Raw genomic sequence first — 27,743 nt, forward strand, 5'->3', positions numbered from 1 at the left:
CAGCTCTTGGGCACACAGATTCATAGGCTCATTAGCAATTCTCCCCTGATTACCTTTCTAGCTCCAGACTATAGCTCTCTCCTGCTCTTCATCCAAATTCTCTGCAAGTTTCCCTTCATTAACACATCATTTTATTAACATTAAATATTTTCAGGCTCTCCTTTCCCCCTCCCATTTTGACACATTTTCTCAAAAAATGACCAGGCTCTACTCTTCTTGTCATTAACTTCTCTGTCTCTTTCAAAACACATTTTGAACCTTTTTTCTTGTCTGTGTGTGTTTGCATTCTTCAAAATATACATCCACAATTTATTCCATTTTCATGTATCATACCCAAGTTTTAAGATTTTTTTTTTATAGAATGAAATTACTAGGTTTGTTTCTCTGCTCTGTACTAGCAGGCATTGTACCAAATTGCTCTCTCCTCTCACCCTTCAGATGAGTACTGTATCCCAAAGAAGGTCATCTATGAAACTCCAAGAATCAAAATCGTAGATCCAAGGCGTGAGCCTGGAATTGAATTTGGATGTAGGTCATTTAGTAGTAAATGTAGCTTGTTCCTTCCAATGCAGCAGTTTTGAGCTCCCATAAAAAAGATGTAAGAAAAATATGCAAGGGAGGTAGCCATATAACTATGTGAAGATATGAGTGAAAAGAAGTCACAGTCAGTGACTACAGTGAAATCACTGTACAGCTAATTATTTGATAAAGTAGTATTGCCTACAGTCTTTGTTAATAGATGTAACAATATTAACTAGATAACACATTCTCAAAGATACCAATTTTTTATAAGTAATTCACAAAAAGGGTCTTATCTTCCACTCTGTAGCCAGCTATGCAATTACAACTTTAAAAAATAGTCTTTCTACTCTATTTCTGGGATCACTGCTTCTGCCAGTGAGTAGGGAGTTGGAAATCATGACATATTCACAGGAACTGGTGAGACTACTGCATCCCGCCATTGCATTCCCCATGTCCTGGCCATGATATAGTCCTACGTTTCAGTTAGCATTAGAACCAAAAACACTCCAAAGGAGACAGGGAGAATTGGCTTCACCCTGCAACAGGGCAATGCTCCTTTTGCCTAGACTCTGTGCCTTTAGGGGCACAATCCCTGTCAAAGCTATATACTGAGGAGGCTTTGCTGTGAAAGATCTACCATCTGTTCAGAAGGTTTATGGTATTCTTTAAAATCTGACGTGACAACTGTGGCTGGTCAGGATCTTGTTGAAAGGGAGTCTTTATACGTTTCTGGATCTGGAAGTATCTGAGTAATCAGAGTAGTTGAAGCGATGTTGCAGAATTATTATCTAGTTATTTGCACATTAAAATTTCATTTTTTTCTTGTGACATCCTGGCATAATTTTAATGGTTAGTAAAGAAATCCATCTACATGTGGATTTTCACTTATATATATATAGAATATATATAGAATTCTATATATAGAGAGAGAGAATTTCCTTCTATCAAGAAGGAAATCTTAGCTTTCAATCTGATTCTGCTATGCATGAAGTGCTTATATACATTATATATGAAAATTTAGTCCACATTTAATACTGTACCTAGGCACCATTTGAAGGAGAATTGGGGGTCTACAAGAGCAGTGTCAGCATAAAGGAATTCTAGCCTGTCTTAAATGGAATAAAATATAATATAATGATGTTGGAACATAATGAAACTCACCTTGGGCACCAAAATAGCTGAATAGTGTCTCTGTGCATGTGTAGAAAGATAACAATCTACCCAAATCTACTCAATAGTCTACCTGGGTTCCAGGCCTGTAAGACTATTCCTGAAAACAAGAGCTTTCCATGATCAGGAGGCCCCACTGGTGCTGAAAGAAGAAAGAAGGGAAACGTGGAATCCTGGAGCTGGGATATGAAAGATCAACTTTATTTGCACATCAAGGAACATTTAGTTACCTAGCATGCAGATACATTAATCTTCATTATAAATCCCTGCAGGAAAAAAACACTAATAAATCAATTTCTTTTTCAATGGGGCAGCATTTTGTAGTGAATTGACATCATGCTGTTCAGAGACTCTTCATAGTGTTGCTTCATAGCATCTTTCTTTCTCCACAGTAAAGATATAACCCTTTACTGCAACCTGAGTGGTAGAGACCATGGTTTTCACAGCTGAAGGCTCTAATTCCAAATCTTTTGTCTATGTTCTGGCTACAAATTCACCTGTATATCCAGTAAAGTCTATCATGCCATGTCAAGAAGAGCTGTTAACTATTAAACATCCTCTCATATTTTGATGATAGTATTACCAAATAGATATAAATAAGTTGTGAGCATCATCCTTCCACATTAACATTAGGAGTCAACCAAACAGTTTCACCATGCTAATGAAGTAAAGAGTCTAAGAGACTTGTTCCACAAATTGTAGTTTCTAGTTTTGTTCAGTATCAGAAGCTGGTACAGCCACAACAAAAATTTACTTTAAGAACACTGTTAGTCAAGGAAAGATAAGCTTCTTCAAACTGGCAAAATAATGTCATTTTTTACTGTATGAGTACTGCATTTCTCCTTTATATGAAGGCAATTCAGTTAGGAGTGGGGCAAGGGGGTTCAAAGGAAACAATAAATTGTTTTGTCTTTGTGTTGTACATTTAGTGAGTTTTTTACTACTTCAGTCATTTTCATTTATATAAATAAAACTTATCTTTTTTATCTAAATCTTACTTCTCCTCAAGGCCTCTCTGCAAATGCAGTGATACTTCAGCAAAGGGTAACTGAAGCTGCTGCACATTTACAGCAAAATGCCGTTTTTAAAGGGTATGGTGAAACATACTGCAGAGGCTAGATCTTTAAATTCACTGTATGGAAAGTGATTCCCTGTAGGGATGACAGTCCTGAGGATTTAGGACTATATCATAATGGCTGCCACTTCTTCAGCCCTCTGGGCAATAGCTTTCCACAGTAAACTTTGGTTTTGTGTGACCATAAAAAACTCTGATATTCAAAAAGAGAACATTCAGAGAAACTAAATGAAAAAGAAAATCAGTGGAATGCACAAGAAAATTACAATAGAAATGCTTCCGGTTCCACATGAGGAGCAGCTTCTTCCAAGTCTTCTGGGACGCCCACTCCTGATACATAGTAGCCTGAGCTTCACTTGAGGTTCTGCTGCTGATCTTATGCAGGCAGAGCCCAGCATCCCCAAGGCAATGAGATAATGAGATGTAGCTGAACTGAAGACATTTTACAGAGAAGAAAGAAATAGCTTCCAAAATTTTAACATGCTTTTTATGTTTTATACTTCCATTTTTCTATTTTCATAGAGCATTATTTCCTTTTTTACAAAAGCTATCTTTGATGTCTGTTTTAACCATTTAGTACTTTAGTCTAGAGCCACCTACTTATTTCCTTACTGGCTGCAAAAGTCAGCAGTGATTTTTTTTTTTTTTTTTGCAAAAGCAAAATACTGCAGCAAAGTCATTTCCATTAAAAAACAACAGGCTTGTTAATTTAGATGCTTCAGTTTGATAAAAATTTCTTTCTGTTGCCTCTGCTCACTCCTGGAGTCTCTGGTATATAACCCACATTTTTGGCTGTAGATCTGTAGCAAGATCTGATACACCAATTAGTCAGGTAAGAAAATGATGAGAATTCTGATTTTCTGAGGGAGATTTTTTTTTCCTAAAAAATGAAAATACATATATGTTTGATTTCATATGTTATACAGGAAACATTTCTAAAAGTCAAATAACATGTATAATAGGCAGTGGCAGGTTTTATGCTTCAAAGGCAGATGGCCAGGAGGAATAAATTTTTGTGAGCATCAGCAATGTTTTTTTTTATCCTTTTTAAAATAGAAATTTAGATAATAAGATCAATAGATATATAAAATGTTATTTACACTAGCATAATAGTCTATACGTTACTAATGGCTGACCAGCTTAAACCAAGCCTGGAAAGAAATGTGTATCAGAAAACTATAAATTGTTTTTGCAAGGTCTGATATGGTTTGTGGGGTCAATTTATCCCTTGTGACTTTTGAAATTATAGGTGATTTCAGTGAAGAACTTGAAAGGAGGGGCAGGCCAGTAGCATCTATACCAAAGGTGCAGATGAAACTCATCAGAATATAAAAGGCAGAAGATAAACATCTTCCTTCTACACACATTTAGGCCTGTTCACAACTGAACATGATGTAAACATGCAAAAATATTGTGGGTGCCTAGATTGCTGTTCAGGCTATTGGCCTGGATCTGGTTTTTGACTGAATGACTCTACTCTGGTCACACTCAAAATTCACTCTGCATCTCGTTTAAGAAATAATCTGAGCAATCCCTATGTAGTATAAATCATATTCAGCCATGTATTAATTTGTGAAAAAAAATGTTTTTCATTATTGGTAGTATCTCCCATTGTCAATATCAATATCACAATCTCTCCTTTCTAAAGCATTGGGAATACTACTGTGGTGGTTACCAGATTACAGATTTGCTGGAATTTGTTTTATTCCATAACCTCTCAGTTGTTTGCTGTTGCCTCTCAGATAAGACATGAAACATCTGACTATATGAGCACTGTCTCAAGTAAAACATATTTTACTTTGTATTAAAAAATAAGACTGTTTAGACTAATGCAATCACTAACCATGTCTCAGCTGAGATAGTATTTTATGAATCCACTTCTCAGCTGTAACCAAGTATGTGAGTGTTTCTTGCAATTTCAATGCAAGGTGGAACATCATTAATTTACCTGCAGTGGTGATTCAAACCTACCTATTTTACTTTGCCCTAAAATGGATTGCACATAGACAACTACTCCTTTCTTCAACTATGTAGCTCTCCAAATGTTCTGTAAGAGTTTCGCTCTGGTAAATATCAGTTCCTTTTTACTTTTCCACCCACCTATGCAACAACTAAAGCAAGAGTTCAGTTTCCATCCCATGGTTAGGAGAACTGTTCTTTACCCTTGTTTACCCATGCGTTCCCGACCTGTCTAAAAAAGAAATTGTGAGCTGGCCAATGAATTTATCTTATGGGTAGACAGACTGCGGTCCTATGTATGCTAGGTAAGATTTCTGTGTCCCAAAGCTTCTGCTAATAGGATTTTGCTTAAATCATTTTTACTCACGTACTGCCTGTGATAGTAAACCTAAAATTAGCATCAGGACACCATTCCCATATATATAGCTCATATTTGACCATATTACTGAAGAATCTGTTTGAAACTTGCACTCAACCACTTGTAAATTTTTTTCCAAACAAAAAGGGGATGTTTAACTAATTATTTTCCCGTGCATGCAGTACACGGATATCACTATTTTCAACATGAATTGGAATATTTTCATTATTATTAATAGAATCATTTATCAAGATACAGAATAGAAACAATGCCTTCTGTATGTATTAGTCTGACTAGGGAATCTTGTCATTGTTTGCTCATCATAGTTAAACCATATGAATAAACTATTTAAGGATAGTGAAGACTGGACTTTAGTGAGTTGTCTATAGCAACTGAGGTCAAAGAAACCAAAATATGGACGTTTTCTGTGTTCTTCTTCTATTCTGTTAGATTATAGTTATGAAATCTTTGCTTGAGAGGAAAATGTTCCCTATCACTCTAAAAACCTTGTTTAAAACAAGAAAATCTTTGATATTTCATAAGGGAGATAAGGATTTTTAAAGTTTCTCTTTATATTTAATTTAAGACACCATTCCACTAATAAATCAGCAATCTAAATTTAAGGAAATGTGGTTATCTTTCTTGAAATGTATGACTAATATAATTTTGATTTTTAATGTTCTCCTGTACTATTGTATATATTTTGTTTTATATAGAAGATCCTATTCTCTTGTTTAGGTTATTCTTTTAAAAATAGGAAAGAAATCCTTCAATGCTTTGAGTGAAGTAAAACAGAAACACTAAATTCAAAAAGTTAGGAATCCATCATATAAGGACCTATTTTCTGGCCATGACCTGATGCCCAGTCTCTCCTTTCAGTAGTGGGATGGAATATGACAAAAAGGAAGAATTAATTGGACTTGGACTTGCTCTACAGGTGTATCAGGGATCAGACCAAACTTAAGAATGTCCCTGCTGGGCTTATTAGAAAATAAATAAAAATATTGTATGTAACATGAAAAATGTAATAAAAATATGTATTTGACTTTGAGCAAGGAATATTTTTGCCTTTGTTCTGCCATAGCTAATATATCCCACTCTGGCTCACAGATTATCCTCTTCTACCTAGAAGTCCAGTAAGGTTCACATTTATATTCCAAATAAATGTATTTCATTGACCATGCTGAGTCAGGAGTATTCATTTCAGTACGTCATGGCTGAGTAGGGTATCAGAAGCCTAAAACAAAACCTAACCAAGGCAAATACATTCAGGAAGTGCTAATTTCTTCAACAAACACTCTTAAAATTTCATAAGGATCATGATATAAAAATTATGTACCCCTTACAAAATGGACACATTTGGATAATTAAATTTATGAGGACAAGTACCTCAGATGTTTCAAGTCTTCGTCAGAGGTCCAAGACTGGATAGTTTGGTATATCAGTCTATTACCAATCTTATAAATGAAGCAAAATTCCACAGGGAAAAGGACATGTTTTAATATAGTAATTAATTTTATTTTGATAGCGATATGAAGTATATTCTTCTATCATCAATTTGCAGCTTTCCTTCCCTTTCCCGTAATTTTCTAGACACATTCAAATCTTTTAAACTCTTCTCTTTCCAGTCTGTTTTTTATGCACATTAAAAAACATTCTTTTTTTCCCCAGTATCAAAAGGCTTGACTCCTACAACTGTGTTTAATCTCCTACACATATTTGTAATGCAAACATACTGATCACCAATAAAATGAAACAATGTTAAAAAAAACCCCCAAACGTTTGCCACACTGAAATTTCTGGATGTCTTCTATATTTCATTAAAAAAAGTTGGGAGATTATCAGATAACTTTGTGTGGAATACATTAAGATTTTGAAACTGACTGGTGAACGTGTGTATATGTCAGATGTATTCTAGGACAGTCAGGTGGGTGTTGCACTGAGACATGATACAAGTCAGATGATATAGTGCAACTTTTGTATTACCACTTTAATCCTTTAATCGCTGTGTGTATGATCAGCTGAATGTCAGTAGCAGACAAAGGGAGAGAAAGCACTTGATGGACCACTAGCTGATTTAGAATAGAGTTCAAGTTTGGATCTCTAGCATCAGTCACTAGACTGTTCCTCTAGACAGCCTCCTCCTTGCTTCTTTGGAAGACTTAACTTCCGCAAATACCGTGTCCCTAAAATCTCTGTACAAACTGAACTAGTCATATGTTTTTTAATGTATTCTTTCCAATATATTTCAGTAACACAAATTTTAAAAATGCATCCCAAATAAAATATCAAGTAAAAACTATTTGGCAAAACTCTTTTGCTTAATGTAGTAGCTTCATTTCTACATGTTCTTTTTCTTCCATTATTTTCTTTCTTGCCTCAAATGGAAGTAGAGAATCAAATGTATTTCAGTTATCCTTTTATGATTCAACTCCCGATCTTATTAACATACCAAGCTGCATTAAATGTTATTCATATTGGTGCTTTTGCTTAAATGCTAGAAGCCCAAAATACAGAATAAATTCTGAACTAGTGCAGTGATTTTTGCAGAGCTGACTGTCTTGCCACTAAACTAGATATTCATCCTCTAATGAAAGTGAAGTAAGTTTTTCTTTTTTAATCCAGAGATAGACAAGTTGCCAGTGTAGAAAATTAAAAGGATAGTTTCTGTAAGTTTGGGGGGAAGAATAAAGAAATGGATCATAACACCATTTCATTTTATTTGTGTTAAGCTTTCAACCAAAACCCTCTATAATTTTGACAGTCATTAGTGGTGAGATCACTTTGTTTTTTCAAGTTTAGACATTTACAAAACATGTCTTTTCTTCTTCTGTTTTTAGCACAAGAAGAATGGGCCACAACCCGTTCCAGCCTAAAGGCACCACCTCCAAGGTCAGCCAGAGGGGGTTACAGGGAACACCCCTATGGTAGATATTGAAGGTCCTCCACATCTGTGACCTCATCTCAAAGACAATTAATAGCCTGTGGTCTCCACATAAACAGCAACAAGACAAGTAATAGTCCATTTCTTTTCTATCCTAGGGATTACTGCTCATTATTATCCTATGTACTACCTGTATTTCCTATAACATTGGAGTGACATTGGCATTAGTATTATTTTATAACACGGACTTAAAAAACAAAAACAAAAATCTTTGGCAAGCATTGTCTATAAACCATTCAAAGATGATGTTCTGTTGGTTGTATTCATTGCTGTGTGTAACTTAAAAAGCATGACACTGTTACAGATCTTGAGTCTCTCTACATACTAGCTAAGGCTGAGTTTTTGTTTAGGGTTGCTGAAAGACTGTAATATGATTCTTTTTTTTCCTCTTTTTATTTGAACCAGACAATAATCAAGCTGTAGATAAAATGTTTTAACCTGTCTTTTTTAATATATGTTAGTTAGATTAAGATGTTCGATATTAAGTTTGTAAATTTAATTTTAAATGCTGTTTTAATGGGGTTGAAAACAAGCAGCTACTGTTATGTATGTAGCTAACTGAATTTGTTCAGTGTTTTAACCTGTATTTGTTAAAAAAAATCACATAAAGTTCCATGTGTAAGCTTCTCTAAATAGGAAACCATAATTTTGTCAAATATGTTTGCCATAATTTGTCAATAAAGCTGAAACCTTTTGTAACAAACTAAATTTGGAATTACTTGTTTTCTAGCTTTAAATGCCTGCTTTATTTCTTTTTCAAGAGATGCCTAAAATGTTTTATATATAAAAATTACAAAAATGAACCCAAGCCTGTTTTAAGATTTTTTGTGTAAGACTTTAAAAGTTGTATTAATAACTTCTGGTTGTTAAATAATTTAAAAGTTAACAAACTAAACTGTTACATGAATCATGGTTAGTATCCACTAATGTATAACATGTTAATGGAAAAAAATGCTTTAGAACAATAAATGGATTTTAAACTATCCTCTTAAGCTTGATCTTGCTAAACACAAACTCTGATTGACTTGTTTGTATTAGCATGTCTCTCGTGAGAATGTAATGGAGTTTAAAGAGGTAAGATTACCACTTACCACTGTTAGACTGTCTAAATGCTAGTTCTTCAACCTTTGAGTTTCCCCGCACATTAAATATCCCATTCAACATGTAAGCATTGCATAGATTCACATATTTGTTTTCACTCAGAGGAGTGCGTTGACTGCATTTTTGTAATATATAACAATTTGTCTTGATAAACAAATCATCAGTGTCACTGCCCACTTGTTGGTACTCAACTTCAAAAACTTTATTTGTAATTTTCAGTGCTAAATATCACCGCCCTTGAAGGCAGTTTAGAGGGCTGATATTTCTTTTGAGACTATCAGATTGATGGGTGATGATTGTTAAGGAAATATGTCGCAGGACTCAAAGGATGACTAAACGTTAAACAGGTAACACTAATAGTAACTCTGTAATTTTGAGTATGCAACAGTAATGTTAAATATTCTCAGTTATTAAGTTACTGATAGTTAAAAAAGTAAACCTACCAAAAGATAACAAATAGGTATATAGGCTATTAAAAAAACTAATTAACATTAACTAGTGACAACAAAATTATTCTACAATACATAACCCTCAAGGTAATAAACAGAACTAAAATTAATAATAATAGTAATGCAACTCTTGCTAACAACAAATATATAACCTAAATTTTGATGAAGAAAGAACAGAAGACTTGATGACAGGGATACCAAAACTGTTAATCCTTTAAATACAGTTTTTTTGTTTACAGTGGCTTTTTGTCAATGTGATTGGTTTACTTTTTTGATGAGAATAAACTAGAGGTCTATTACTGTTCAGTTTGTGAACAAAATCTCTTCCAGCTGGAGTTGCATGCTAACTCTTTGTGAATAGTTTATGAAGCATATGTTCTATCATTTGAATCTGAAATGTTAAAGTGAATTTAGTAGGCTACATGATGGTTACATTGAGTTTATTCTGTCTCACTATTTCAGGGACTCACAGGCTTCGGACAGCTAAGCAGCAGATCTGCTGAGAAGTGTTCAGGTAAGCTCTGCCACATCTCAGGGGTGTTTTCTTAATTCACATTTTCTGTGTGCATTTGTTTTTACTAACACATGGGAACATATTCAGCTAGAGGTTTAAAAGAAGCAATTATATTCAGCTGTGTTTTCTTGCATAACAGGAACATGATAAGGGTATACTGCAAATCAAAGGATTTGCTTTTGTATGGTATGTTACCTTTTGTTTTAATACGAGAAGTCTTGTAGTGTATTTACCATCTTAATGGTAAATATTAAGATGTTGTACTTTATAACTGGTCCTCCTAGAAAACAAGAGCTCTTGTTTAGTAAAAGCATATCTAAATTTCAGAAGCAAACTAGTCCCGTAACGTAGAAAAATACAACACTGTCTTACCTGTTGGATCTCAAAATGTGCATCATTACTTTGTGTGAGAAAAGTATTGATAGACAGACAAGGGATTTGTTATTTATTCTTTTGTTTAGGAGCTATTTCTGTGTTATACTTTAGAATGGCAAACACATTAATAGCATTACTATGCAATGACATGGATCAAGGCATAACTTTTTGTATTTTTCTGTTAAATATATTTTAAAGATAAGGCTGTATTTTGGATAACCTTGTTATGTGGACTTCAGATTGTATATAAGGTTTTGGAGTGAAGACAAATATCACTACAGTAAACACCAAAAGTTTCCAGCTCAGATATAACTGTCCACTGATACAGAAGTGTCAACTTAATCACAACACAAAATGCACAGGTTTTCTTGCAGTCTCCTGATTGTTAAACTAGGTAATAGATAATAAACAAAACCTACAGTGTTACACACCAAATACACAATCCCAGACACATTTGTTACTGTAGCATCTTTTCTTCTGATTGGGGGCTGACTGATTTAAGGTTTTCCAATATCGGTGTACTCAGCAGTTACTTAAATGGCACAAGTTGTGTTACGTAACAAGATAAAAAGGGCTTAATTTTGCCTTTGCCCTAAGAACCTTTTTTAATTGGTTTGATTTATGAGGTACAATCACTCTATCGGCAAAATTGATATAACATGGTTTTAGGATTTGTCTACACCTTACGCTTCATTTTGAGTATACCACTATAGTAAAAAGCATCTATTTACATATAGTTCATTTGGTCATATAAATGTGCTTCAGTCAGTATATTTTATTTCTATATGGATAGGAAAAACACACACTTCTGGTATAAATATGCTTTTATACTGGTATAACTGTGGTTACAGATTGTTGTACATTATAGATTTTATTATTATAAGTATTGCAGGAAAATCTCATGTGCCTTACTAATGTGATTAGCTGTACAAAACTGAGCAGACTGCACTTGATGTAAGTGAGATTCAGAGAATAGTATGTAAAATAAATTTCTCACTTATGGATTACATTTTTATGTGAGGGTAACTGGTGTAAACTCTTTGAAGATGTACTCCAATAACTACTGGTTTATAGCAGAACGGTGTCCTTTAATATCATTGTCTCAAAGTCCACTATTACTGCTGTTATTTGTGTAGAATAAAAGAGGTGCAGAACAGGTCATAAAAATGATACATTGTAACATATTCTTATATGAGAATTATTTAGAAAAAATAGGATAATAAGTCAATGCATACAACTGTTTATGCAAACATTAGTTCTGTTGATTCTCAGGAGATTAGTATGAAAAATTTCCATGACTGCATATGCTAGTCTGTCCTAACTACAAAGTATATTTCATCTCAATTTCTGAAGTTTTACAGCTAGTCAACTGCATCTTCTTAATAAAAAATCCATCTTTGTTCTAATTTATGAAAGAGCAACCGAAGAATCTCATTATTCTAATTAGCAGTCATCATTAGGTCTTACATGATGTATTCCACACATCCACCAAAAAGCCAGGTCAGCCATAACCAGAAAACTTAAAGACATCATTAGAAAACACAGAAAGTCACTTATGTTACAGGTAATTCCAAAACAGCAAATCACCAAACAAACATGCTTTATCTGGATGAATTTGCATACTGATTACTTTTCTTAGTAAAAGAAAAACTAGTAGTGATTGTTAAAACAAAGAAAAATACAAGAGCTGAAAAATCAAAATTCCTGTTAAAACCTTTCTAAGACTTTTTTTCCAGGTTGACCTAATATATAGAACAGTTTCTTTTTAAAAGAAATGGGTGCATTGTAGCTTTCAGTATTTAAAATAGTAAAATATGTTATTTTAGAGAATTACATTAAAAAATCCTAATTCTGTCTCCCTGGCATTGAGCTAAATAGTCTTTATATTGTTTTCTTTTTAAATTGTGTTGTCTACCCTTTTAAAACCCTCTTGTTTCATGAGTCAGAAATAATATACACACACCTAAGCAGAAACTTCTATTGTGCTAATTAGGTAGACTATTGCATTATAAATGCAAGCAACATACATTCCAAAAAATAATTGTTATGAACAGAATCAATGAGCCTGCTGGAACTGGTGATTTCTGGAGGAGGAATATACAACATTTGAATGTTTGCATTGCTGAAATGGTGATCAGATAGCGGTATGGATGGCACAGTGATGGAATTTGCAACCCCTTAGGTTTACTTAAGCAACTTCAGATTTGACATTTCAGCATAAGAATATGGATTTATGGCAGCACTCATGAAATAACATACAGGATTATAGTCTGAAGGTTAAAGTAAAGAATAAGGAAGTAATCTATTTTGTTCAAATAAAATGTGATTTGGTTGATGTTAGTGATGCATTTCTTTTATATTTAACAATGAGTGTGTTTGTATATTGCCTCTATAACAAGTTACATTGGAAGTTTTGGAGGAGTCAAATAATGCAATTGCAAAGTTAAAAGAGATGGCAGAGGAAAGACATAGAAAGCTGGGCTAACTGTAAAAGAGAAAAATACAAGTCAATAAGGCAGAGAAATCTTGGAAAGTTTTCCATATTGTATTTTGATGTAGAAACAAACTAAATCAAAGATATATAAAGACTAAATAGGGATACCATCATTACACATCAATGCTCTCCAGACAACCTACTACTACATAGCCATACCTCATACTCTTTAAAAGCAGCTGCTGCATTTCCTATCTTTTATGTAAAATATGATTGAAAATGAAAAGATAAAAGCAGAGAGATTCTACAGAAATTTCCTAAGCAACCACATATTTTGACAGAAAATTACATCTTTCCTGTAACACAGTGACAAATACCCGAATCTAAACAGAAGATTATAATCTCATGTCAGACTCTGTTTACGTAACAGCTTCATAGCAAAGACATGAAAGATATTTCCCCCCAATAAGTATAACCTGAATTCTCTAACAATGCTGTAGAACTTGTAAATGACTCAAGAATGTAATAAGACAAAGTACTTTTTAAAAGTGTTCATAAAATCAGAATCATGGAGTTGCAAGTTATAAATTCATCCTGTGTTATAAAGAAGCCACCCATCCCCATATCAAAATATGTGTATTTCTACGGTTCAGGAGGGCAGAGTTCATTTGCAAATGAATTTTATAAATATAGGAACTCAAAAAGTTAATTTTATGACAACATTACAAAGTTTTTTTGCAAAGAAATTGCAAAACTTTTAGTTTACGGAAATTGAAAATGCTGGATGCAATTGGAGATACATAAAAAGGATGAAACCTTCCTTGTAACTGTTTAACGTAACACTCTGTTGCCAAAATATTAGGCAATGTACAAAAAGAATCCAAATAAATAAGCAAAATCACAACACAAACAGAGCAGTATTTGAATGCTAAACATAAAAATAAACCCAGCTTCCTGTGAAGTTTGTTTTCTTTCATCAAAATATCTAGATGCACTTTGTGACTTCTATGGGTTATTAGAACCTAAGAGTTATTAATAAGGATATCCCATCTTATCTATGGAGTTAGAAAAGGTACACAGGCAACTTTCTCAGACCAGTTAATGCTTCAGACACAATCACTATATGCCACTCTGCTGTTATCTAACTACATTTTTCCAGTCTTTATTGTTACCCATTGGGACTTGACTAAAGGCCCTCTGAAACCATTAAGTCTCACCTTCAGCTTGAATTGGTTTTGTTTCTGGGCCCGTGGGTTAGATGTTAACATTCATGTGGAGGCATTAAGGAAAACAATTCCCATCAGTAGATTTTTTGATCTATGTAGTTATTAGAAAAATTATGAGCTTTGCTCATGAATATGTTAATGCTTTGTAGTGAAGATGTTGTATGTAGTGTTTGCTTTTTAAAGCTGTGGAATCTAAAGATGAACTATGGTTCCCAGTGTGATACATAAAAGATTTTCAATCCACTCCTGATCTCTGGATGACCAGGTCATTTACTATAATTCAGTAGAGCATTTAAAATTTTTGAAATATGTCTCTAAATCATGCATATATGGAACTAATGTTATGTTCTCAAACAGGAGGAAACTATGTTAACTTAAGCATAAATCCCAGTTTTCTAAACATCTACTAAAAATGTACCACTGTTTTAAAGGTTTGCTTTCCTTATATAAATCCTAATAAAAGACTGTCTGTAGTACTTACTGAAAGGCATAAATGCTTTCATTCCTAAAACAATTGAATCATCTTTGAAATCTAGGAGGTTTTCGCCAGAGAATAACAAGATTTCTTGAGAAAGCAATTTCAGACTTTCATACTGCAAATCAGAAGGAAACTTTATAGGAGGAAGATCACACTCATACTATCTTGATATGGGATGGATGTGTTTTAAAGAAAAAAAAAAGAAAGAAGAAGCTGTATAAAAGTTATTTTTTACATCTGGTCTGTGCCTAGAAAAATTGCCAAGATACTGTACAGAAACTGTCAGAATTTTCTGAAGTCTTTTAGCAACATTTGAATGTACAACTAGTGTAATGGAAATACTTCAGTGCCCTGATAAGGGTAAAATTAAATTGAAAAACAATTTTTGAAAACAATGTTTCTTGTTTCTTCTTATTGCTGTGCCTCCTTGGTTTAATTGAGTTATAGTTTCTTACTATAGGCAGAATATAGGTGACATAAAGTGTGAGAATACCCGCTTATATCATGTCGGGCACTGTTCTTGCCATGGTCGATGCCTTAGCTGATGATGGATGACTTACTTAGAGGAAAACAGTGGATGCATTTGTTATGCTCCCTGGCTTTACAGGACCTTCACACTTTGTGTCAGAGATACTGAGAGCAAAACTGTGGAGCTATTCATTTATGACTTCTTAGTATTCTGGGTTTTTTCTTTACTTCTGCAGAGTAAATGGAACAAACTGTGAGGATATTTTGCATCATAGATTACTGTACCCACTTATGATTCCATATTTATGGCTTATCTAGTAATTTATATTTCTTTTTGGATATAACAGTCTTGTACGGACACTGGGAAGTTCTGGCACATGCAGCTTCTTTTTTCTTTTTCTCTTTCCCCTCACCTTCTCCTTCCCAAAAGATTGTTCATATATCTACCTTAGCTAAAAGGATAATCAAATACACTCTCATTGAAATGAAATACTGCTATTCTCTGATAAAATATAGACATCAGCTTGATATTCTAAAAGTGTTTTAAATTGATAGCTTATTTCTTATTCTGTATCATATTTTGAACATTATGTATCTTTTTAATATCCGCTTTAGAATCCAGGATGCAAAGACATAAACTGTCAAGAATGCTCAATTAGATTGGATTCAGTTAATCAAGATAGCTTTTTGATAGAGAATTCAATCCTGCCAATCTTACTCAGGTTTCATCATTAAAAACCCATGCTAATATCAAGGAAAGTTTTGCTGGAATGAAAAGGGAATATGAAATTCAGAATTTGATCTACAATCATTTTTTATAGTTTAATTAAAATTAAAAAGAACAAGTATCTGCTAGGGATTGAATTGTGCCGTTTGAGCTGTTGTCCTGCTTAGTGGGCAATGTGAAACAGCCTTGACCGGAGAAGAGCACTTCAGGAAGCTGCAGCCTTTCACAGTGCTACTTAATGAATGTGAGAAATGGCCACTCCAGGCCATCCGTTACAACAGAGATTGGTCACCTCCTGTGCCAGCCACAGCCGTAGGCCACTGAGTGCTGGGGAGAGAGAGATGCCTATGACCTCTGCTTGTCCCTGGCCCCATTCATTAGCTTCTTGTTGCTAATTTTCATTGTCAGTGTGAAAGAATGATTGCAGTTCTCTAAGACACTGTTACTCTGATTGGTCCTTCATCTCTATGCAAGTGGATGCAGCTTTGCAAGTGGCATCATAGTATAACCCAGATGGAAAGTACTGAGCATAGATAATGGAGTTGTTATAGTAGCAATAGTAGGATATTACTGTTTATATTGTCAAAACAAATTTTCCCATGCACAAGAAAAACATTCTGTTGGAGATATTCACCCAGACTATCAATAACTCCAAATCTCAACTTAGCAACAAGTTCATCCATTTATGGTTATTACAACTTTTTTTTTTTTCATGTAGCAGGAACTAGCAAATGACTTTCTGAATGAGGCACACAGCTTTTCTTTATACAGTCTATAGTGACAGGGTTGTTCATTTGCAGATCTGAGCCAAAAAAAGGACTGCTCACTAGACTGAAAATGTCTGTGGGATATATTCTTGAAAGCGTCTAGTGCTCATTTGAAAGAAAGGAAGACTGCTAATTTTTATTATAACAGCTATACTATTGCATAGCTCTTATAAAGCTCAAATAGACATTATAAAACTTAAAAATTTAGCTGCATAAATTCAAAAACCTTTTTCACAGGAAGCAATTATTACAATCTCTGTCTGAGTAACAGAGAATTTGAGAAGCAGAGAAGTTAAGTAATTTGACTAAGGTCACCCAGCAGGTTAGAGACATGCAATGGAATGTAATTAGGAAAGCATCAGGGGAGAGTAAGACCTTCCATTAGACAGTGAAAAGCAATGTGTTTTCAGCTGTTTTTGGTTTTTGTCTCCAGTTTTGAGAACTGAACTCTTTGGTCCACAATAGAGATATACTATCATCATTCAAAGCCCTTTGGGCTTTACTAAACACCTGGAAAAAGCAGCTAGTAGAAAGTGTGCATGTAGTGCACATATACAAACATGCAAAATTTGCACTTAAGAAGTCTGTTATTATATTTTCCATTTGCATTATAGCTATATTTTTCTATACCTGCATTATCTGTTGCCATGATAAGTTTGGATGCTCTGTGTCTTCAATGAACAAGAAATATGTATCATACCACTGGTAAGGTGATGAGAGTCTTGATAATACCCAATGCCTTCCCAAGAGCAATGGACACAATAGGATTGGACCCTAGAAACTCACCCACAAATGATTAAACTTTATAGTTCTGACAATTTTAGAAATATCAACTTCTATTTTTACCATTTTAGGAGTAATTTTGGATATCAGTCAAGAGGCATTTGAAAAGTTGCCCATATCCCATTCCCCCATCTCACTCCCTGCAACTTCACTGATCAGATATTTTCCTTTTTTTTAATGTGAAGGTCCATTACGGTAGGATCAGGGGAGCTTTGGAGTACTTTCATCAACTAGTTTCAAACATCTAACTTTTGCCAGCACAGACAAAATCTTAGGGTACCTGTACATTGAGTGGGGTATTCCTTGCTTTCGGAAAAATAAATCAGAGTACCCAAACTCAGTATTCCAAAATGCTCTCCAGATGTAACTTCTCTCCACTGGCAAGATGGAAAGACTAACTTAAGCATTTAAATAAACACCTCCATCTTCTGTTTAAATGTTCAAATTACCCTGAGGCACTGATTTTATTGAGATCTACCCTCTCATAGATCCGGTCGTGTTAATGTTATCACACAGACTAGCCCTTTGTCTCCAAAATGCTGTGTGATGACACAAGCTTAACTTCATTTAAAAAAAAATCTTAAAAGTATTAATAGGTGGCAACTAATCTTGTTTTCCTTATTTAACATGTGTGCCTAACTTTATCTTGATTTTTAGAATTTTTGAGTCCGTCCTTAGGGAGTTTCCACTGTTCAGTACCTTTCATATGGTACTCAGGGAACTGAGATTATTCAACATCGTTTGAAAGAAATTGGTGGGATATGAAGGGCTGAGGCTCAGGCTGGGGCTTTCCACAGCCCTGGACCTGCCATTAGTACCCTCTCTAGCCTAGGACATGTCAGGACTCAGCCTCATTCCAGCATATCAGGTGAGCTGTGGTATCTCTCTGTATGTTTTCAGTCTATATCAGATATGAGATAATTCATCCTACCTCAGTCTGCAGAAAAGAAGGACACATTGAGCTAGTTCAGCTAATGTTTGCCGCTGGCTGAGAGCTCTTACGTAGCTATGTGTGATGAGTAGTACTTTGAGACAGGACAGTATGTATTTAAGTTCTTAAACTTTCTTTCAGTAGTAAAGAAAGTTAATCATGGTTTTAATCACCTTTCTCACAGAAGTAAACCTAAAATAATCACACTGCATTTGTGCATTATATTGAATGCAGAAATGGCATTTTTAAAAATGCCAAGTGTCCTGAAAAATAATCTCCTTTTTGGGTGTGGATGTGGTAAGTCGTTGAGACAACCATGTCAAAACAAATGTTGAAAATTCTGATTTTTTTGCTCTACTTTCCAACTGTTCTTCTAGAAAACTCTTTGTACCCTCACCAGGGTGTTGAGAACACACAGTTATTAATGTTCACAAGGTTCAGTTACTATAATACTGTTACTAATAACAATAGACAATGAAAATCTGTGAGAAAGTAGATAATTGTGTACAGTGAAAGTCTGATTCGAAAACAGTAAACAAAAAAACAGAGTCATACTAGTGTTTAAGACAGACACAAGCATTTACTTTAATCTTATATCCTGAAGAAGTTAGATCTTGTGGAGAGAAATTAGGGAAGAGTCCTGTAATTAAAGGCTGTGTCCCATGTATGTACTTCAGGAACAGAATCAAACTATATTGGAAAACATAAATCTCATATTTGCTAAATCTTTCAAACTAAATACTTGCACATTACTTGTGTTTTTCTGTAATATGTTTGTTTACAGATAGATGTCTCGTTAAAGTATAGTTAGCATATTTAGTTAGCTCATCCTTTCAGTAAACAGCATGTGAAACTAAAGAGCATTTTCAATTTTTGCTGTTATCTACTTTGACAGTAGATAACAACCTTCAGAAAGTTTCAGGAAATTTTCCACATCACATTCAGCGGCAGATGAAGTGCCTGCTGCAATCCCATACGCACCACTGTTTTCCAGTAGCCCAACCTCCAGTCCAACCACAGCCCGTCCCTTGAGACCATACACGAGAAAACAGGCTTCAATTGCAGTGCCCAGCATCACAGAGTCCTCATACAGGGACTCTCCATGCCTTGTCATGCTTGTTATGAAAATACTACATTCTCACTATATTTTAGGAATTGATCTCTGCAAATGATGATCAAATTGGGATTCTGCCTCACTTTATTTTTTCTACTCCCTACAGTACCAAGGGCAAGATTTTGCCTTCTGAAATCTGGAATGATGTCCTGAATAAAGTTAAGTTTACTTTTGTTTCTATCTGCATTTTCGGGGTTCACTGAGTATTCAAACTGTCATGTAAGGTACACTTTTCTTTTGAACTCCAGTTTAATTCGGAAGGGAAAAAACAGTGATTGGCAATAAAAGGGTAACACTTAGAAGTTTGTTAGCACTGTCAACCACTAGGAAATCCTGGCCCTTTCATATAAGTTACCGTGTCAGAAGTTATGCCAGATAGTTTGGGGAAACAGAGCTAAAAGAATGTGGTCCAGAGCTATCCATACCTATCATATCCACAGGTATAAGAAAAATCAGTGTCTTTCAAGAGTCCTCTTCCTAGCTAGAGCTGGAGATCTCCAGATCACAATTCTTACACTTCACTTTCTTTTCCAATGCATCTTGCACACAAATCAGCCTGAGAGTGAGATCCAGAAATAGGTCAAAATATGCAGATTTTGGAAAGGATTACTTAGATTACAGTTAATTGTGTTACTATTGTAAGTACTTTGCGAATAATAATATAGAGCTTTTAAAAATGTTTTCCATGTTTATGTCAGTGTGAATAAGATTGATGTGGCTAAGATTAATTATTTCCAATTTGCATATGGGAAATGGAAGGAGAATGCTGTGCCTGTTCATACTGTATCACTCTGGATGCTATTTGAACAGTAACAGATTTTCCTTTGGTAGTTTTGTTGTTGATTTGCTTACTTGTTGAAGGAATCAGATTTGCTTAGGAGAAGACAATTCTATCAGTAATCATCAACATTTTCAAAATAGAAATTATAAACTTCCATCTATATTTGAGCATCAAAGACCTATCCTTGTTTTCAGAAGGGCTGAGTAGCTTGCTGCTGTCACTAGCCCATAATTCAGGATGTCAAAAAATCAGGAGTCACCAATTGGCACACAAATAAGGTTCTAAATACCCTCACACAAAATACCTTTTTGAACATCTTGCCTTGCATCTTTATATAGATATTGTAGAAATTAATATATTACAGATTTTTAGACAGCCAACTAGTGTTAATGTAAGCCAGAAAAATACTGAAGATATATATATTATCTTCATATTTCACTAATAGCTTGAATTGCAGCTGAAGTGAGCCTACTTTACTTTTCTGAAAGCATCTCTAATAACTGGGATGTGTTGCTATGCTCATACGCTGTAGTGATGATCTATGAAAACAGGTAAGCAAGTAAGAAAATAAATCAGATGAATACATATCTTCATCTAAATGTAGATAGAGTGAACAACTGGGGAATATTCAGCTTAAACCTATTAGATTTAAGACAATGCAGACCAAACAATTATTAATAAATTTATTAAGCTGTTGGTAAAACAGATCTTAGAGGTGAATTCTAATCATATCTGAAACTGTTCCATAGCATGTAGCTTCAGGTGAGCAAGCACTCCTTGCAACACTGATACAGAGCTTATAAATATCTAATTAGGATTATATTTAGCCTTTAAACTGTGTTCTGCATTCTCCCTTCTCTCAAAGTCTTATATTATTTGTAACCTTTATTGACAGAACATCTGGCCTTTATAAACCACCTGACTCCAGTCAGCATTCGATTCTGATTAAATGCACTTCTCCTCTATATCTAAATTGACCAACCAAAGAAGTTGTGTTCTTCAGAGATGAAATGGATTTTTATTACTGAAGCCTGCAGTACAGATCAATGGATGTTATGCAATAGTATAAGAGGACATAAAACTGAAAGGATGTCAGAAGATAAAAGCGTATCCAGCTTCTCTGAGCATTTGAATTGCATCTCATGATGTCAGGTGTCACTGAAATAGTAATTCAGTGTTTATATGCTCCCCTGTGGTGGCTGTGCTCTTCCATAGCACTAGCTGTTGAAAATAGCACTCACAAAGTTTATAACATACAATTTAATACAGGATTTTACTATTAAAGAAGTTAGCTGTTAAGGTTCACACCGACTTTCTTCCTACGTCTGAGGACAGCCTACTTGTCGAGAACACAGTAATCTGTCCTTGATAAAAAATTGTCTTCTTACTCTTGCTATTGGAGCAGAGAAGAAATTTAGCATGAGTATGCATTTGGGGTCATGCACAAGTGTATAAATGAAACACAGGCAGCCTTGTTCAAATATATTATTACTAGATTAAAAAAAAAAGTCAAGCAATAATACATGAGAAATAAAAGTAAGTCTGTTTCCATCCTAAAAATGCTTCTAAATGTGCATTAATGCCATAAAAATGCTTTTATTTGCTACAAATAATAAAACTGTAACATTTAACTAATCAAATTCAAATCAGTTCAACTGCATAATTTTCAGTGAAGCACAAAATGAACTCCAAAATGGAAAGCTCATTGCTGCCTAATCAAAAGCAGTCAGCTTTAAACACCAATCAGTCAGGTGATAAGTTTGTCATTTCTCAACTGCACTCTTAGAGGAAAGTTGTCAAGAAGACTTGACAGCCTTTAAACTTATCAGAGCATTTTTCTCTGTTTATGAAGCTCATGTTGATCTACTACTGGGAGGATGGGAGGAGAAACATAGTAACAGCAGTTCTATTAAAATATATTTGCAGCCATGAATGTCAAGCAGAGTTTATGATGTGAAAAAATGCCTAGTTCCTGGAGAGAAATTTTCACCACCCCTCAAGTCTGGTTCTTTCTTGTCTAATTGTGTCCAACTACTTTGGGGGACTAAGGAATATCAATGATTGATTGCCTAAGTGTCAGAAAACTACCGGCTTGTAATACATCATTAAAAGCCAGAGATCAGGGAGTCTGAATTAAAATGGGAAGCTCCAAATGAATATATTACCACTATATGCAATTAACAGCACAAGCCAGAAATCATTTACTTTCATAATTTAGAACAATGGCAGCTCTCCAGTGAAAACATATTTACAGTAATTTTACATTGCTCTCTACAGGCTTTGTACTAAAGGGAGAGAGACAAATTAATATGCACCAAGGCAGCAACAGAAACCTGTCTTTGAACTGTTCTTTCCTTTTAATCAGCATGAGCTCTTCTAAATAGCAGAAAGAATTATGAGTAGGTAGAGATCATCCAGGTTACTGAGGGCAAATCACTCTCAGAGGAATAACTTTGCAATTTGAGGAACAGAGTTTGCCCTTTATGTGACTTGGGATGACCAGGTCTTTTCTTTTTTAACCCAGGCATGAACAGCAATTGCAAGACAGTTAAACTGAAGACACTCAACTGCCTTTCACTACATGAAGGTCTTGTTTCCCTTACTTTGGCAATTATACCAATGTCCTTGAAGAATTCTCTAATTCTGACTAACATCTTCTATTTTACATCCACATATGTGGGACTCTAAAGGTATTTTAGTAAATTTTTGGTATTGGTTGTAGTCCCATTAAATTTCTGAGGTTCTTAAATTGCTTCTTGGAGTTTATTTGTCTTATAACTCCGGGTATAAAAGTAGCCCTATAAACATTAATTGAACAGCCATTAAGCAGTATGACTGTTTGTTTTGGGTTGATAGAGGACATAAAGCTTCATACCCTGTGGTGGAAAACAATTAGATCTGATGATGAACATGCTATTAAATATACCATTACCAGACTTCTATCAGTTTAACTTTACAAAATAGCAACCAGCTGTAGCCAAACCATACACAAGTGATAGAAAGTCATATTTTAATTGTCATGTCATAGCCTGTTATGAATATTGTAGAGTTTCTAATGTTTTATGCTAATGACAGTGACTAATAGTAGTCATTATCTCCATTCATTCTCATAAAAAAATTTCCTCAAGAGAGACTGATCATAACTAGAATGCTATTTAAAATTAAACTGTGTTTTTCTGAAATTGAGAGCATAAAAACACTTAAATACCAAGAGGTTGGCTAGCTAATTTATTTGTTTTGAGTGTGTTTGACAACTACAGCTGTTGTTAATTGTGCCATGAGTTGAACTGATAATCCTTTTTAGAAATGTTTTTAGCATACTAACATGTATATATACATGTTGTGTCTTTGTGTGCTCTCTACAGAGCGGGATGAAAGGTGAACCTCATAATGCTCAGAACCTGTGGCCGGAAAAAAATCTGATGTTGCTCCTGTAAAGGCTTAATATTGAGAATATTGAATTTCCTCATCCATTTCTTATTTCAGTTATGAATTTTGCTTACTTGACAGGTACAGAGCACTTCATTATGTGCAGGAACAGAAATGCTTAAATGGATGAAGCAGCTATTTACATCTGATAGGAGCTAAGTGGGACATTAAATTAATGCCAAACAAGTGAGTGCTCATTTTAGTTTCATTATAAATGGCTGCAGCATAGTAGTAATATGTTGACTCTCATGTGCTGACAAGTACTATATTTCTTACAAACTTCCCTTAGAACTCAATGTGGAAAGACAAATTCATACTCTACATGATAAAATTAACAGTAGATACATTAATAATTGAATAAGGATCTCTGAGGAAACACCGTGGTTTAACAGAAGAGTTGGTGAGTGACTGGTTTTGAACAGAGGCTCCAGTCATAAGTGTGGAGTTACACCCAAGGTAAGAGCTGCTGCCTGTGGCCTTTGGTATCAAGTCCATTTCGTGCTTTTAGAAGACCTGAGCTTACTTGTATAAGCATTTTGCAGACCCATGAGCACCCTGCCTACAATTAATCTTTTCAGCATGTGGACTTGCTTGTCCCAAGTTCCCCTGGGACTGTTCTCAAGCTTACAATCAAATTTAAGACAGTCCCTTTTCACTTTGCCTTCAAATAATGCGTGGAGTATGAGTGATGAAGGACTTTCTTGCTGTACGACAAGACTCTTGCCCTATGTCTCCAAATCTTCAGTTCATACAAAGCTGGAACATTTTCCTGACGAGGAGAACCCATTGAAAGGGCCAGCTTCTGTTAGAAAAGCGTTAAGTGAGCATTCTGACATCTTCATTTCCATGCCTGTAAGCAAAGCTGAGGTCCTTTGAATAACTCACAGGCATAGGACACTTAGCATACATTCCACAATTCGGGAGTGTGTGGACAGGGCGGGAAGAAAGGAGCTCCTGTCTTTTGGACAGCAGCAAAGAAAACATGATCTCTAGGAAAAAAAATCCTGCTTGTTACAACCACCACCAAGGCCATGATGCAGTTACTAATGCCAAAATTATGATCATTCCTCACCCTGATTATTTTTGTGTTCAAAGACATTGGCAAAGCAATATAACACCTCATAGGCAGTAGTACTACCTACTGGGGCAAGTCCTCGTGGTGTAAAATTGGCACTTTATTGTACCAGTGCCAAGAGAGTGATATCAATCTGAATAATCAGAAAATTTATCCCAGCTAGAGAAAGAGTAGCAAAATTTAGCATACCATTACTAGATTAAGTCCACATATCTGTCAGCTCTACTAACTGTCCGTACAAACTTCAGTCACAAGTGTAAACTGCTCAGGTGGAACTGATTTCTGTGTTTGGCCTTCCTTCAATTGCAGATTGGATTTGAAGATCCTAGTTTTGAAAACTTTTTAGTATATGAAATATTTGAACGGTTTCTGTGTCACTTGAAGCAGGAGATAGGTCCCAGATCTTCATATTCATAAAATGAAGTAACGTCTCAATTATTAGACATCCTTGAAATCTCCTGCAAGTGACTCAGCTGAGGAAATAATACTACATTTTTTTTGCTTTGCAATGTCAAAACACTGATGCAGATGTTAGAGATCAGAGAATATCAGAATATCAGACAGAGATCAGGAATAAACACGCTAAAAGAAATCATCAGTTTCAGCACAGCCTGTTCTTCCAAGGTGCTTGAAACAAAGATGTGGAAAGTAAATTGAATTTGCTTACATATTTTTATCAGACAGAAATAATATTTCAGGGTAATATTTTTATTTGATTCACACCTGTATAGGAGCTTTCATTGCTGTTACCAAAAGGACATATTGGCATCGTAAGACTATAAGCTTATCATCCTCTGAGTGTTTAAGGAAAAGACTAGATACGTAAACAAGATCATGCACTTCTGGATGAGAGGAATACACCTGAATTACACTAAGAAAAGAGAGATAAAAAAGCAGCATTTAGAGGGGAGCAGGAGGGAAAGATCATGAGTTGTTAACCATGACTTTAGGCTTCATATCTCTGTACAATGGGCTTCATCCTATTAACTACTCTCCGCTCATTCGGTTATTCTTCTGGAATACCGTTCTAAATCTGTGCCAGTTTTGTCATGAATATTATGCAGTCTGATAACTTTTCAATGTTTTTTGTTAGTGTATACAAGGCATTCAACAGGCACCTTTGTTTACTCTTAGCATCTGAAATAATCATCAACTTTCACCTCTGCAGGCAGTTATCAGTCCTGTAGAAGCAAATAGATGTTTCTGATGCCTTCTTGTGAATGAATGAAGCAATGGCTTTTATCAGGTTTTGCAGGTCACTGGATCCCCCAAACAGCGAAACAAATTAAGAGAACCCCTTCTTTTTTTGTTACCATGGTAATTTTTCACTTGAGTATTTGAGAATTTGTTAATATTGCTATTGAGGAAGATACAGAGTGAATTTCTTCTAGCATTGCCTTGAAAAGTAGCAATAATTGAAAGTACAAAAAATTTTAGCTTTCTTTGAAATGTGAGTTTATTTTTAAAAAGCATCTTGGACTTCAGATTTTTATCCCTTGGTGACTTCCAATTGGATGTAATTGACTTAGAAGTGAACAGATAACTTTCTTATTACCTAATCACTAATACTGATGCTTCAGTAGCCCAGAAATTATTTTCTCGTGTGCATTCACAACCTTATTGTCTTCATAATTTTACTCAGATAGACTTTTCTTTTATTCTTAATGTATCTCTTCTGCAGTGTAGAGTTTGGATGTGAAGTGGGTGTAAGTTGGCAAGTCTGTTGATGATCCATTCATGTATAGGTAGAGTTGTTCCCAGAAGAATAAACCTCTGAACTAGATATGTGAGCAGGGAAATGAAGGAGAAAAAAAAACTCTTAAAATTGTTTGTTCAACTTAAACATGGTTATACAGAAACAGGTAAATACTGCACTCCCCATGCACACCCTGCAGAGCACTTGTTCTAGGAATGGCCAAGCAACAGATTATTGGTGCTACAGCCAATGTGGAACTGCAGTTCTTACTTTGAGAGCTCTTAGGATGAGTGATCGCAAAGTATGGATGGTGTACATACAGACATAATTGCCTATGGTATTCAAGTAAAAATATATATATATAGATAGATAGGGTCACTGTGGGGATCGAGATTATCCTCTGATGGCTGTTATAGCTGTGCAGGGCTGTCAGGAGTAAACATTTGGTACAGCTCCAATAGAATGTTGGAATGGACTTCTTTCTAGCTCACCCTAAGAAGAACAAGGGCAGAGTGTTTCCAGAAATTCTCTGTAAACTTGGTTATAATTTAACAAATCAGATGAGGTGCCAATTACATAGATTGGTCTGAGCTTTTTCATAAAATGATGCAAATCTGATGTCCCTTCCTTCATCCCAGCAAGTGATATCACAGTTCTACTTGTTCTCCTTTGCTATTTGAGAAAGTAGAACTTATTTTTTCAATGTCTCATTTGACACATGAAGCCTCTCTGATCAAAAAAAAAAAAAAAAGAAAAAGAAAAAAGAAAAAAAAACCATGGTCATCTTTTCATCAGTTTTCCCGTCTACTTTCCAGTGCATTGAGGGAGACTTTTCTCTCTCGCTGTGGTGTTCATAAGTTCCCTAGTGTTTATTAGTCCAATTAGTGTTGTTGCCCTTCTTGCTTTCCTTCTGTCTCTCTTTCTGATAATCCTCAAGCAATATAGAAGGTGTGTGGTGACTTTGGAGTTAAATGGCTATTTTGAACTTCGCTGTGCAGAAACTTCTTAAATTAGGTGTTAGTTTGGGCACATGCAGCTACAAAGTCTGCAGTATTACAGTGGAATAGCCATTAAACAAGCAGACTTTTTCTTCAAGATTTCATTTAGGAGATGATTTCCAAGCTGCCAGTACAGCAAAATCAGTGCAGATGCTCTTCTAAAGTCTCTTTCTCTCACATGATGGAAGAGTATTTCAGCTGCAGTTTTCCTATCCTTTCTATTAGCCTACCTTTGCTCACATGAACCTGATGGTGAGATTTGCATCATAGACCTCTTAAAGCAATTTTGGTGAAAGTAGGCTTTTGCAACTTAAAAAAGGGCAGAGTGGTAGTGGGGAATTGGATGAATATTACACCAGGAATAGATGT

At 35.0% G+C, this 27,743-nt stretch overlaps 1 protein-coding gene across 1 annotated transcript in view; it reads left to right on the top strand.

Moving 5' to 3' along the window:
* KHDRBS2 (KH RNA binding domain containing, signal transduction associated 2) overlaps positions 1-8,022 on the top strand; it is a 362,692-nt gene extending 354,670 nt beyond the window's left edge. Inside the window, exon 9 of the mRNA XM_062571095.1 lies at positions 7,925-8,022. Coding sequence (XP_062427079.1) covers positions 7,925-8,022 — 98 coding nt within the window. The remainder of the gene's footprint in view (positions 1-7,924) is intronic.
* Positions 8,023-27,743: the final 19,721 nt, after the last annotated feature.

Source organism: Rhea pennata, chromosome 3, assembly GCF_028389875.1.
Source record: "Rhea pennata isolate bPtePen1 chromosome 3, bPtePen1.pri, whole genome shotgun sequence".
Lineage (NCBI taxonomy): Eukaryota > Metazoa > Chordata > Aves > Rheiformes > Rheidae > Rhea > Rhea pennata.